The sequence below is a fragment of the Cherax quadricarinatus genome, chromosome 35, assembly GCF_038502225.1.
Source record: "Cherax quadricarinatus isolate ZL_2023a chromosome 35, ASM3850222v1, whole genome shotgun sequence".
Lineage (NCBI taxonomy): Eukaryota > Metazoa > Arthropoda > Malacostraca > Decapoda > Parastacidae > Cherax > Cherax quadricarinatus.
In genome coordinates this window covers 12807943-12823553 of record NC_091326.1, presented here as the reverse complement: position 1 = coordinate 12823553, position 15611 = coordinate 12807943, and the positions used below count along the sequence as shown (strand labels likewise).

General features: G+C 41.1%; 1 protein-coding gene across 4 annotated transcripts in view; it reads right to left on the bottom strand.

Annotated features, from left to right (window-relative positions):
- The window catches only part of LOC128695135 (DDB1- and CUL4-associated factor 5), an 80127-nt gene that overhangs the window by 41830 nt on the left and 22686 nt on the right, over nt 1–15611 (bottom strand). For 2 of the 4 annotated variants that reach the window (XM_053785571.2, XM_053785569.2), the window contains 2 exons: nt 1981–2099; nt 1511–1645 (listed from right to left, as the gene is read on the bottom strand). In XM_053785571.2, coding sequence (XP_053641546.1) covers nt 1511–1645; nt 1981–2099 — 254 coding nt within the window. The remainder of the gene's footprint in view (nt 1–1510; nt 1646–1980; nt 2100–15611) is intronic. The other 2 variants (XM_053785570.2, XM_053785573.2) reach the window with 1 other exon arrangement.

The window sequence follows — 15611 nt, the reverse complement described above, 5'->3', positions numbered from 1 at the left end:
ACCAAAGGAAACACCAGACAAAAGATGGGGCAGATGAGAGACAAAAGTGCAACATTTCCTCTCACACGGCAGCCACATGAGCACTGAGGAGTCACTGTGGAATGTGGCAGCAGGCCATGACGTCATGCTAACGGCTGCTACCCGGCATAGTGCACTGACGAAAAGACCCCCCTGTACGGTAGGCCTTTGATTTTCATCACAGCATTATGCCGGGGCACTCACCTGGTATAATGCCATGACTAGCAATGTAATTATCCTCACATTAATTTTCACTATCCAGTCCATTCATTACAGGCAAAAACAGTGCATTATTCCATACCTCTTTAATTAAAACAAAACCTCTCTGAAAGGTTTACTTCTTGTCATTATTATTATTACATTCACAGGGAGGCTCAACCTATAGGGATCATACGATGCCTGGTGAATTGGGAGGCATTTACATTCCATCAAAGGGCAAGGGAAAACAGATGCAATTTCTTTGATCAAGAGTCCCTCAATGGCATTAATGAATCTCCCATGAGGGAAGCTAAAGACATTAAAAAAAATTAACAAATGCATATCAGAACCAATCAGACCAGTTCTAAAACCTGCCACACTGCATCATACCTTACTTGACTGATGAATATTTAATGACCAAGTGAATACTTGCTTTGCTAGAAATAACTGGTGATGGTGCCTACATGACCCAGATTTTCAATATGAAAAACTATGTGAATGGATGACAACCACATGCTCTTTGTCTTGCCATTCACTCCATGCAAATACAGTATGTATAGAGAAAGCAAACACATGCAGGATTATACCACAAGAGTTCAATGAACCTATATGAAACTGGGTTGTTTTCTTTGCACATTGTACAACTTGAGATAAGACTATTTATGCATGTCTGCCACCATTCACATGTACCACAAAAATAGTACTAGAGTAAATATGGTTCAAGCATAAAATTTAACCTATGTTTTAGGCCTTAATATTTTCATATTCAACTTAAATATTTCTTGCCTAGGATCACAGCCTTATTTAAAATCACCCCTTTGAAAATGGTTCTCTATTAAGCAAACTATGATGCTGAATAGGACTTGCCTGCAGTAACAAGTCATCTGAGCTATCCTCACAGCTCTTTTTCTAACTACCATAAATCACTAATTATCTAGATTCTTGACTACATTTATTGTGTAGTTGTTCACACAAACAATGTATGTTAACCTATGGTTCATTCACTGTTCTCATTTTATTTTTAAATTTTTGAGTACATCAACTATAACCAGTTATTTGTATAGTTATTTTCTTTTCTAAGACATTCTCTAAGGCTCAGAACTAAGTTTGTTACTAAATGAGGAAGGAGGAATTGCACAGGCTGCCAACTGCCAACCCCATGGTCACGACGCGAGAAAATTTACACTTCCTTCTTCCTCACATAGTTATACTGATAACAATGTGATTTCAACTTTACTAAAGATGGGCAATTATTTTGAAGTCCCTTCTCTGTCCTCAGTATCCCAAGACATACCCCAACTACCTGGCCACTCTCCATAACAAGTCCAATGTACTCCTCGTGTGTGTAGACTCTTCTAGTCATGAAACTTCCAGAATTGCTTGTTCTTAAACTGCCATTACATCCAGGCAAAGACAATCCACTCCAAAGCTGTTGAAAGAAAATTTTTAAATAAAAAATTCAGTAATTATGTTGCAAAGTTATCTTCCTTTATTCCTTATATTTCTTCCTATGTATCATCTCCCTCAAACACAAGTTATAAAAATTAAACCAATCCAAAATTATCACTATTAATTCCATCGTCAAGCTCACTGTGGATGTCATTTCTTTAAGTCTCAGATTTACTCAACTCATAGACACTTCAATCAGTTTATCTCTGATAATAGCTACTATTTAAGGTAATTTTCATCAAATTCTTGTTACTTTATCTCAATCACTTTCAGAATGCTATTAAGGTGGACTGTGCAATAACCTATATATCATACCTTTACAATCTTTTCTACTCCAGAGGATGCAACAATGAAGTTTTGTGGGTTAAAACGCACTTGATTGACAATAGAACGATGACCTTTTAAAACCATGTGAGCCTCCGATACGAAGTGTTCTGTGGATTTAAAAAGTTATAAGTATACTACAAATACACAAGGAATATCAGATAATTTTTCTAATTATTTTTGTACTTATTACTAATCATGAAATTATATCCTTTACAAGAACTTTCTTCATGAAGAATTGGTGCACTTACTCTGCCTAATAAAACAAGGCTTGAAGTATTAAACAAAAACTAATGTACAGAAAGGTGATATTTCCCAATTAAATGATCAACAGCATTTCAAAAGACATTACTGATTTCAAGACAATGTGCATTTTATAGAAGAACTGTTTTACTGGAAATTATTAAATCTATAACCGAAGAATGAATAAACACAATTAGGATCAGATATAAATGTAAGTGTTTCTTTCTTTTTGGCTCACCCTGCCTTGGTGGGAGACAGCCGTTGTGTTGAATTTTTTTTTTTTTTTTCAACAAGTCGGCCGTCTCCCACCGAGGCAGGGTGACCCAAAAAAGAAAGAAAATCCCCAAAAAGAAAATACTTTCATCATCATTCAACACTTTCACCACACTCACACATTATCACTGTTTTTGCAGAGGTGCTCAGAATACAACAGTTTAGAAGCATATACATATAAAGATACACAACATATCCCTCCAAACTGCCAATATCCCAAACCCCCTCCTTTAAAGTGCAGGCATTGTACTTCCCATTTCCAGGACTCAAGTCCAACTATATGAAAATAACCGGTTTCCCTGAATCCCTTCACTAAATATTACCCTGCTCACACTCCAACAGATCGTCAGGTCCCAAGTACCATTCGTCTCCATTCACTCCTATCTAACACGCTCATGCACGCTTGCTGGAAGTCCAAGCCCCTCGCCCACAAAACCTCCTTTACCCCCTCTCTCCAACCCTTTCAAGGACGACCCCTACCCCGCCTTCCTTCCCCTATAGATTTATATGCTTTCCATGTCATTCTACTTTGATCCATTCTCTCTAAATGACCAAACCACCTCAACAAACCCTCTTCAGCCCTCTGACTAATACTTTTATTAACTCCACATCTTTTCCTAATTTCCACACTCCGAATTTTCTGCATAATATTTACACCGCACAGTTTGGTTTAACAGTTTTAGATGAAAAACTTAATGCATAAACAAAGTTATTTTTGGTGTTCTGACTAATTTTTTTTTCTTGTATTCATTGTGTCACTTCTCATTAAGTCAAAAACTATTACATATACTTGAGTATAACCGACTGAGTAACGTTTTTGCTGAACTCTAAGTTTTCATATATCGCTTGGAGAAATCTACCCCATTTTTATGTATTTTTGATAAAGGTCACATGGTTCCGATATGAAATATATTCTGGTCAAAACTTTGAAAAAAAAAAAAATGCAAAAAATTAGTCAACCCAAACAACTTATTATCAAGAAAAAACACCCTACAGTTGATAAACATAGGAACAAAGGAGCACTGCAGCAGACTAACTTGCTCATGCAAGTTAGTCTGCTGCAGCAAATTCACTGGATCATCCTAGGCATGCCCTACTCACATATTTTATATATTTCTTTGATAGAGATTGGTAAAGAACTGTAAGAACTGCTGTCTGTCAGCACAGATGTTCACATATGCATCACTGGTTGGCACAAGGGAAAGGCAAGTTAATTTTTATTTAGACTGCAGTTACTCTCTCTCTTTCCATATCATAAATTGAATAATATTTGTTCACATTATCATATGCAGAACCCTTCTGTGTTTACTAAGAAAACCATCGCCCCCGATTAGGGAGACATCTTGTACAATATTCTACTGTTAAAATTATGCTGCATTTATTATGGCGGGACACCACCTTGTAAGAAGCTAATGTCAAGTAATTCTTTATAAACTGGCCAGAAAATTATTGCCTTCATTGTCGTTTAAATATCCGTTGTGCAATCGCAAAAAAAAAAACGAAATTGCAACTTGTATAATTACAGTGGACCCCCGCATAACGATGGCATCACATAGCGATTATTTCGCATACCGCTTACTTTAATTGCAAAAATTTTGCCTCGCATACCGCTTAAAAACCCGCTTACCGATTTTCGTCCGAGACGCTTCCAATGTGCGGCCTGAGCCACGCTCACATGTTCCGCCGGTGGCATTGTTTACCAGCCAGCCTCCGCAATAACATCCAAGCATACAATCGGAATATTTCGTATTATTACAGTGTTTTCGGTGCTGTTTCTGGAAAATAAGTGACCATGGGCCCCAAGAAAGCTTCTAGTGCCAACCCTGTGGTAAAAAGGGTGAGAATTAGTATGGAAATTAAGAAAGATTTTGAAGGGTTTGGGGCTAACCCTGAGATGCCTATGCCAGTTGTGGAATCCATTGTGCCTACTTCAAAAATTAAGGAAATGTGTGCACAGTGGGTTGAACTGCAAACCTTTATGGATGAAAATCACCCTGACACAGCTGTTGCAAGCCGTGCTGGTGACTATTTCAATGACAATGTTGTGGCCCATTTTAGACAAATCGTAAAGGAACGGGAGGTACAGAGCTCTATGGACAGATTTGTTGTGCGACAGAGGTCCAGTGACTCTCAAGCTGGTCCTAGTGGCATTAAAAGAAGAAGGGAAGTAACCCCGGAAAAGGACTTGCTACCTCAAGTCCTAATGGAAGGGGATTCCCCTTCTAAACAGTAAGAAGATAATGCTCTCCCCTCCTCCCATCCCATCAATCATCACCAGATCTTCAATAAAAGTAAGTGTCATGTAAGTGTGCATGCCTTTTTCAGTTTGTGTGTATTAAAATTAACATTTCATGTGGTAAAAAAATTTTTTTTTCATACTTTTGGGTGTCTTGCACGGATTAATTTTATTTCCATTATTTCTTATGGGGAAAATTCATTCACATAACGATTATTTCGCATAACGATTACCCCTCTTGCACGGATTAAAATCGTTAACCGGGGGTCCACTGTACTACCAATTCAGAATCATGTACTTGTATATTTGTTATATCTATGTGACTGATGGGTTAGTATTATACCCCTTCAATCCTACCCCTTCATATCCTACCTCTCTCCCCCTTTCCCATCCTTTTCCAATATTTCTATCCTCACCCATCCTTCTTCCTTACCCATCTTACCAAAGCTCTGGTCAAGAAGTTGAAGTTGAAGTTGGTTGTGTGTTGAGTTGGGGGAGTGTTGATTTTCCTATGGCGACCGAGACAAAATTTTCCCCATATTGAAAAACCAGTTGTTCTCGCATCGCAAATGATAGGACATTCAAATTTGAATGTTTCCTGGGCTTCCTTTGTCACTTCGTTGCCAGACGTATCGCAAACTTTTTTTTTATATTTTGCTTGTGCGGCTAAACATGTTATAGGTTTATGTAACATAAGGTACTACTAGTTATGAAGCAGTTTCCTGTTTTTTTTTTGGTTGGGAACCAGTGGCCCCAGGTTCACCAAAGCAGGAACCGGGGGATCATAAAAGCAGGAACCGGGGGATCATAAAAGCAGGAACCGGGGGATCATAAAAGCAGGAACCGGGGATCATAAAAGCAGGAACCGGGGGATCATAAAAGCAGGAACCGGGAATCATAAAAGGAACTGGGGGATCATAAAAGCAGGAACCGGGGTGTCACAATGCCAGGAATTGGGAGTGTCCCAGGGAAGGAACCAGGGGTCCTGTTCTACTGTTACCACTGGTGTGCTCTTTTTCTTAATCTTGGTTAATCATTCTCATCTTCACCATAATCATTTTCAAATTAACTATTATTTTAATTAACACCATTATCATAATTATCGTAACTATAGTCACCATTTTAACTGCAATTACTGTTATCATAATTGTAAATACAAATTACCATTATTATCATTAATCAGTGCAACTGCTACTAACAATCGTACCATCACTAATCACTTCTCATTCTGTAAAGTTATCCGTTGAGATTTTTCACGCGATGTCTCAGGTTACCAACTCTGTTTTGTCAGCCATATTGGACGTGAAGCTACACTGACAACCATATGCACATACCATTTGTGTATACGAATTTTCGTCTTCTTAAGCCTTTGTGATTATTGATTTTGTGTTGCTGGAATTAAAAATCGGTAAGATAAGTCAAATCTAACTTTTAAAGGTTTCCCCAAAGATTTTTCAAGATGACAACGAAGGATTTCTGCTGGGAGGCGGAGAGACTAGGAGTCAACAGTAATATTACCTTCCAGGGAGGTGCCTTGTTGCAAGTCAAACCTTCACATCAGTTGACAGATAGATGGATAATGTTCACAGTTATAAATGTTCACAGTTATAAGACAGTGTGGTGCAGTCCCAAATAATTGGAGTGAAGCGGTGTACCCACTAGTGCTGGGAAAAAAAAAAACATGTTGGCAAAAGTCTTTATCAAGTACATGGATGGATGTTTGCCACTCTAGAGCAACGGCTATGGTGGAATCTCTGGGGGACAATTTTATCATCGTTGGTAATAATCCTGATTGCCCCTGCCGTATTCCAACATCGTCTGTTTTCTTGCTGATTTGTGATCACATTTTGGTGATTTTAGGCGAGGCCTGACTTTTGCTTGTGAGTATTTTTCTCACGGTGAAGGCGAACAATATTACCGTGTCAATGGAGTACATTTATTGGTCTAATAATAAATGTTACTATGTAGGGACTTGTCCCTCATGTGTTGAAAATTAAATAATATATGCAGCATTTCGGGCAGAACTAATAATATCTATGATAATAATTTTTAAATAATATTAATTATAATTGTGTCGTGTTTGAAACAAAACTATAATTACAACTAGCACATTGTTGATATTACAAAGTTTGTATACTTGTATTTTGATTAAATACTGTAGTGTGAACGTGTTAGGAACGAGTGGAGGTGTAGGGGTGTGTTTACCAGGAATTTACGTGACTTGACGTGCTGTTGGAGTGTGAGCAAAGTAACATGAAGGGATTCGGGGAAACTGGTTAGCTGGACTTAAGTCATGGAGGTGGGTAGGAAGTACATTGTTTGCGCTCTAAAGGAGGGGCGGATATGTTGAAGTTTTGGAACTGTAGTGGCGGCACGACTCTGGCAAGACAGTGGTGGAGTGATGATAAAAGTGTTTCTTCTTTATCGGGTCACCCTGCCTTGGTAGGAAACGACCGATGTGTTTATAAAAAATAATAAAATGGTGTACTGGTGGTGTACGGGTGATAGGTGCAGCCTTAATGACCCTAGTGTTGTAGATAGGCTTTAAACCTAATAGACCAACCCATGCGTGTGCTATGTAATTAGTTTACATACGTTTAGAGAAAGATTCCTCAGAACAGCGGCTCTTCGATGTTGGTGAAGAGTTTTTGATCTATGGGATTGAATCGAACCTGACTTGCCTCTCATTACCCAGGCGCTGTGATTCCTTCTCATTTACCTTCCCCTTAAATAAAAAAATAACCTAGACATGTAGTTAACTTGGGAAGTTCTATAACATTTTTATGTAACACTTGTGGTTATATGGAGAGGGAGCATGGACACAGGGGTCGTCCCACAGTTACTAAAAACAACAGACATAGCCCCACTCCACAAAGGGGGCAGTAAAGCAACAGCAAAGAACTACAGACCAATAGCACTAACATCCCATATCATAAAAATCTTTGAAAGGGTCCTAAGAAGCAAGATCACCACCCATCTAGAAACCCATCAGTTACACAACCCAGGGCAACATGGGTTTAGAACAGGTCGCTCCTGTCTGTCTCAACTATTGGATCACTACGACAAGGTCCTAAATGCACTAGAAGATAAAAAGAATGCAGATGTAATATATACAGACTTTGCAAAAGCCTTCGACAAGTGTGACCATGGCGTAATAGCGCATAAAATGCGTGGTAAAGGAATAACAGGAAAAGTCGGTCGATGGATCTATAATTTCCTCACTAACAGAACACAGAGTAGTCGTCAATAGAGTAAAGTCCGAGGCAGCTACGGTGAAAAGCTCTGTTCCACAAGGCACAGTACTCGCTCCCATCGTGTTCCTCATCCTCATATCCGACATAGACAAGGATGTCAGCCACAGCACCGTGTTTTCCTTTGCAGATGACACCCGAATCTGCATGACAGTGTCTTCCATTGCAGACACTGCAAGGCTCCAGGCGGACATCAACCGAATCTTTCAGTGGGCTGCAGAAAACAATATGAAGTTCAACGATGAGAAATTTCAATTACTCAGATATGGTAAACACGAGGAAATTAAATCTTCATCAGAGTACAAAACAAATTCTGGCCACAAAATAGAGCGAAACACCAACGTCAAAGACCTGGGAGTGATCATGTCGGAGGATCTCACCTTCAAGGACCATAACATTGTATCAATTGCATCTGCTAGAAAAATGACAGGATGGATAATGAGAACCTTCAAAACTAGGGAGGCCAAGACCATGATGACACTCTTCAGGTCACTTGTTCTATCTAGGCTGGAATATTGCTGCACACTAACAGCACCTTTCAAGGCAGGTGAAATTGCTGACCCAGAAAATGTACAGAGAACCTTCACGGCGTGCATAACGGAGATAAAACACCTCAATTACTGGGAGCGCTTGAGGTTCCTAAAACTGTATTCCCTGGAATGCAGGCGGGAGAGATACATGATTATATACACCTGGAAAATCCTAGAGGGACTAGTACCGAACTTGCACACGAAAATCACTCACTACGAAAGCAAAAGACTTGGCAGACGATGCAACATCCCCCCAATGAAAAGCAGGGGTGTCACTAGCACGTTAAGAGACCATACAATAAGTGTCAGGGGCCCGAGACTGTTCAACTGCCTCCCAGCATACATAAGGGGGATTACCAACAGACCCCTGGCAGTCTTCAAGCTGGCACTGGACAAGCACCTAAAGTCGGTTCCTGACCAGCCGGGCTGTGGCTCGTACGTTGGTTTGCGTGCAGCCAGCAGCAACAGCCTGGTTGATCAGGCTCTGATCCACCAGGCCGCCTGGTCACAGACCGGGCCACGGGGGCGTTGACCCCCAGAACTCTCTCCAGGTAAACTCCAGGTATGCAACCATGGTTTACAATTCATTCCCCATGGGGGAGTGGAACAGAATTCTTCTTCCGTAAGCCATGCATGTTGTAAGAGGCAGCTAAAATGCCGAGAGCAAGGGGTTAGTAACCCCTTCTCCTGTATAAATTACTAAATTTAAAAAGACAAACTTTCGTTTTTCTTTTTGGGACACTCTGCCTCGGTGGAATACAGCCGGTGCATTGAAAGAAGAAAGAAAGATGATGTTGAGCAAGTGCTTGGGAAGTTCTGAACCAAGTACAAGAGAAATTGTGGTGTGGGACCTAAATGCTAAAGTGGAAAAAACTGTTGTGGAGGTAGTAGGTAAGTTTGGGGTGCCAAGGGTAAATGATACGGAGGGGACTTTAACTGAACTTTGTATAGAAAAAGGCTTGGAAATAAGTAATACATATTTTATGAAAAAGGGGATAAACAAATACACAAGATATGATATAGGGCATAATGACAATAGTTTGTTGGATTATGTACTGGTTATTAAAAGGTTAGCAAGTAGACTTCAGAATGTGCATGTTTACAGAGGGGCAACAGATATATCAGATCACTGTTTAGCTAAAGCTGCAATTAGAGTGAGAAGTAAATGGGGGCAGAAGGAAAATGGCATCAGCAAGTAAGAGAGGTGAAAGTTTATTAACTAAGAGAAGAGGAAGTTAGGGCGAGATATAAACAGCTACTGGGAGAAAGGTGGGCTAGTGAGAGTATAGGTAGTGCAGAGGTTGAAGAGGTGTAGATAGTTTTAAAAATGCAGTGTTTGAATGTGGGGCAGAAGTTTGTGGATATAGGAGGGAGGGTGTAGGAGGAAAGAGGAGTGACTGGTGGAATGATGAGATTAAGGGTGTGATAAAGGAGAAAAAGTTCACTGACGAGAGGATATTACAAAACAGAAGTGTGATAAGGGTGAAGTATATGGAGAATAAAAGAGGTGAAGAGAGGAGTGAGTGATGGAGTGTAAAACAAGAGCAAATGACAGAGTGGGTGAGGTGCTGTCAATAAATTTTGCTGAGAATAAGAAAGTTTTGGAGGGAGATAAATAGGTTGAGAAAACCAAGGAAACAAATACAAGAGGGAGACAGCAATTTCATGTATTGGCCAGGGAGGTATAACATCTTTTATGAGTGAAGAAGAGCCAGGTGTGAGTGTGGGGAAGGTGTGTGAGGCACTGGGTAGAATGAAAGGGGATAAAGCAGCTGGAATTGATGGAATCATGACAGAAATGGTAAAAGTAGGTGTGTATATAGTTATGAGGCAGTTGGTACTTTTGTTCAATGATTTTTTATTATTTTTTATTAGCACACTGGCCAATTCCCACCAAGGCAGGGTGGCCCGAAAAAGAAAAACTTTCACCATCACTCACTCCATCACTGTCTTGCCAGAAGGGTGCTTTACACTACAGTTTTTAAACTGCAACATTAACACCCCTCCTTCAGAGTGCAGGCACTGTACTTCCCATCTCCAGGACTCAAGTCCGGCCTGCCAGTTTCCCTGAATCCCTTCATAAATGTTACTTTGCTCACACTCCAACAGCACATCAAGTATTAAAAACCATTTGTCTCCATTCACTCCTATCAAACACGCTCACGCATGCCCGCTGGAAGTCCAAGCCCCTCGCACACAAAACCTCCTTTACCCCTTCCCTCCAACCTTTCCTAGGCCGACCCCTACCCCGCCTTCCTTCCACTACAGATTGATACACTCTTGAAGTCATTCTGTTTCGCTCCATTCTCTCTACATGTCCGAAGCACCTCAACAACCCTTCCTCAGCCCTCTGGACAACAGTTTTGGTAATCCCGCACCTCCTCCTAACTTCCAAACTACGAATTCTCTGCATTATATTCACACCACACATTGCCCTCAGACATGACATCTCCACTGCCTCCAGCCCTCTCCTCGCTACAACATTCATCACCCATGCTTTACACCCATATAAGAGCGTTGGTAAAATTATACTCTCATACATTCCCCTCTTTGCCTCCAAGGACAAAGTTCTTTGTCTCCACAGACTCCTAAGTGCACCACTCATCCTTTTCCCTTCATCAATTCTATGATTCACCTCATCTTTCATAGACCCATCCGCTGACACGTCCACTCCCAAATATTAGAATACATTCACATCCTCCATACTCTCTCCCTCCAATCTGATATCCAATCTTTCATCACCTAATTTTCTTATCCTCATAACCTTACTCTTTCCTGTATTCACTTTTAATTTATTCTTTTCTATATTTTTTTTTTTCAACAAGTCGGCCGTCTCCCACCGAGGCAGGGTGACCCAAAAAAGAAAGAAAATCCCCAAAAAGAAAATACTTTCATCATCATTCAACACTTTCACCACACTCACACATTATCACTGTTTTTGCAGATGTGCTCAGGATACAACAGTTTAGAAGCATATACATAAAAAGATACACAATATATCCCTCCAAACTGCCAATATATCAATTATTGGGAGCGCTTGAGGTTCCTAAACCTGTATTCCCTGGAACACAGGAGGGAGAGATACATGATTATATACACCTGGAAAATCCTAGAGGGACTAGTACCGAACTTGCACACGAAAATCACTCATTACGAAAGCAAAAGACTTGGCAGACGATGCACCATTCCCCCAATGAAAAGCAGGGGTGTCACTAGCACGTTAAGAGACCATACAATAAGTGTCAGGGGCCCGAGACTGTTCAACTGCCTCCCAGCACACATAAGGGGGATTACCAACAGACCCCTGGCAGTCTTCAAGCTGGCACTGGACAAGCACCTAAAGTCAGTTCCGGATCAGCCGGGCTGTGGCTCGTATGTTGGTTTGCGTGCAGCCAGCAGCAACAGCCTGGTTGATCAGGCTCTGATCCACCAGGAGGCCTGGTCTCAGACCGGGCCGCGGGGGCGTTGACCCCCGGAACTCTCTCCAGGTAAACTCCAGGTAATATCCCAAACCCCTCCTTTAAAGTGCAGGCATTGTACTTCCCATTTCCAGGACTCAAGTCCGACTATATGAAAATAACCGGTTTCCCTGAATCCCTTCACTAAATATTACCCTGCTCACACTCCAACAGATCGTCAGGTTCCAAGTACCATTCGTCTCCACTCACTCCTATCTAACACGCTCACGCACGCACCCTACCAAATTCATCCACCAACCTCAGCAACTTCTCTTCAGAATCTCCCAAGAGCACAGTGTCATCAGCAAAGAGCAACTGTGACAACTCCCACTTTATGTGTGATTCTTTATCTTTTAACTCCACGCCTCTTGCCAAGACCCTCGCATTTACTTATCTTACAACCCCATCTATAAATATATTAAACAACTACGGTGACATCACACATCCTTGTCTAAGGCCTACTTTTACTGGGAAATAATCTCCCTCTTTCCTACATACTCAAACGTGAGTCTCACTATCCTCATAAAAACTCTTCACTGCTTTCAGTAACCTACCCCCCTATACCATACACCTGCAACATCTGCCATCTGCTACCTAGGGACTGGCAGGGGTCATGAATAGTTCCTTTGTATAAAAGGAAGGGAGCCAAAGAGTAAAAATTATAAGGGATTAAGCCTACTGAATGTATGGAGGATTATTATTGAAAGAATTACAGGCAAGACAGAGAGCAGGAAGAAAGTTTAAAGTGAACATAGATAAGAGTAAGGTGATAAGGGTATCAAATAATTTATATAAAGAAAAATTGGATATCACATTGGAGAGAGAGAGTATAGAAGAAGTGAATGTTTTCAGATATTTGGGAGTTGATTTGTCAGCAGATGGGTTTATGAAGGATGAGGTTAACCAAAGAACTGATGAATGAAAAAAGGTGAGTGGTGTGTTGAGGTATCTGTGGAGACAAAAAATGCTATCTATGGAGGCAAAAAAAGGAATGTAGGAATGTATGAAAGTATAGTGGTACCAACACTCTTATATAGGTGTGAAGCTTGGATTGTAGATGCTGCAGCGAGGAGGAAGCTGAAGGCAGTGGAGATGTCCTGTCTAAGGGCAATGTATGGTGTAAATATTATGCAAAGAATTTGAAGTGTAGAAATTAGGAGGAGGTGTAGAGTTACTAAAAGAATTAATCAGAGGGCTGAAGAGGGATTGTTGAAGTGGGTTGGTCACTTAGAGAGAATGCATCAAAGTAGAATGACTTGGAGAGTGTATAAATCTGTAGGGGAAGGAAGGAGGGGAAGGGGCCATCCCAGAAAAGGTTGGAGAGAGGGAGTAAAGGAGGTTTTGTGGGCTAGAGGCTTGGACTTCGAGCAAACGTGTGAGTGTGTTAGATAGGAGTAGATGGAGACGAATGGTTTTTGAGAGTTGAGCTGTTGGAGTGTGAGCAGGGTAATATTTAGTGAAGGGATTCAGGGAAACCAGTTATTATAGATTTAGCCAGACTTGAGTCCTGGAAACACGAAGTACAACGCCTGTACTTTGAAGGAGTTGTCTGGGATATTGACAGTTTGGAGGGACTTCTAAATTGTCATATCTGAGTGCCTCTGCAAAAACAGTGATTATGTATGAGTGAGGTGAAAGTGTTGAATGATGATGATGAAAGTATTTTCTTTTTGGGGGTTTTTCTTTCTTTTTGGGTCACCCTGCCTCGGTGGGAGACATCCGACTTGTTGGAGAAAAAAAAAAAAGAACAGGATCATAGATGGACAAGGAGGCTTTAGAATGGGGAGGGGATGTATAGACCAAGTGTTTACAATGAAACATATAACTTATTATTTTTTTTATTAACACATCAGCCATTACCCACCAAGGTAGTGTGGCCTGAAAAAGAAACACTTTCATCATAGCTTTATAAAGTTTTTCTTCTTCACTTTTTTAGTATTTTCTACAGCAGAAGGGGTTACTAGCCCACTGCTCCCAGCATTTTAGTCGCCTCGTACGACTCGCATGGCTTACGGAGGAAAGATTCTATTCCACTTCCCCACTGTGATATCAGCACACTTCTGGCAAGACAGCGATTGAATGAATGATAAATCTTCTTTCAACACGCCGGCCGTATCCCACCGAGGCGGGGTGGCCCAAAAGGAAAAATGAAAGTTTCTCCTTTTATATTTAGTAATATATACAGGAGAAGGGGTTACTAGCCCCTTGCTTCCGGCATTTTAGTCGCCTCTTACAACACGCATGGCTTACGGAGGAAAGAATCTTTTCCACTTACCCACTGTGATCTCAGCTCACTTCTGGCAAGACAGCGATTGAATGAATGATGATAAATATGGTTCCATATATGGGTCACCCTACTTTGGGAAATGTGACTGATAAGGTTAAAAAAAGTAAATAAAATTGGGAAGATTTTTTTTTTTTTTTTTTATTATCACACTGGCCGATTCCCACCAAGGCAGGGTGGCCCGAAAAAGAAAAACTTTCACCATCATTCACTCCATCACTGTCTTGCCAGAAGGGTGCTTTACACTACAGTTTTTAAACTGCAACATTAACACCCCTCCTTCAGAGTGCAGGCACTGTACTTCCCATCTCCAGGACTCAAGTCCGGCCTGCCAGTTTCCCTGAACCCCTTCATAAATGTTACTTTGCTCACACTCCAACAGCACGTCAAGTATTAAAAACCATTTGTCTCCATTCACTCCTATCAAACACGCTCACGCATGCCTGCTGGAACTCCAAGCCCCTCGCACACAAAACCTCCTTTACCCCCCTCTCTCCAACCTTTCCTAGGCCGACCCCTACCCCGCCTTCCTTCCACTACAGACTGATACACTCTTGAAGTGATTCTGTTTCGCTCCATTCTCTCTACATGTCCAAACGACCTCAACAACCCTTCCTCAGCCCTCTGGACAACAGTTTTGGTAATCCCGCACCTCCTCCTAACTTCCAAACTACGAATTCTCTGCATTATATTCACACCACACATTGCCCTCAGACATGACATCTCCACTGCCTCCAGCCTTCTCCTCGCTGCAACATTCATCACCCATGCTTCACACCCATATAAGAGCGTTGGTAAAACTATACTCTCATACATTCCCCTCTTTGCCTCCAAGGACAAAGTTCTTTGTCTCCACAGACTCCTAAGTGCACCACTCACTCTTTTCCCCTCATCAATTCTATGATTCACCTCATCTTTCATAGACCCATCCGCTGACACGTCCACTCCCAAATATCTGAATACATTCACCTCCTCCATACTCTCTCCCTCCAATCTGATATTCAATCTTTCATCACCTAATCTTTTTGTTATCCTCATAACCTTACTCTTTCCTGTATTCACCTTTAATTTTCTTCTTTTGCACACCCTACCAAATTCATCCACCAATCTCTGCAACTTCTCTTCAGAATCTCCTAAGAGCACAGTGTCATCAGCAAAGAGCAGCTGTGACAACTCCCATTTTGTGTGTGATTCTTTATCTTTTAACTCCACACCTCTTGCCAAGACCCTCGCATTTACTTTTCTTACAACCCCATCTATAAATATATTAAACAACCACGGTGACATCACACATCCTTGTCTAAGGCCTACTTTTACTGGGAAATAATCTCCCTCTTTCCTACATAC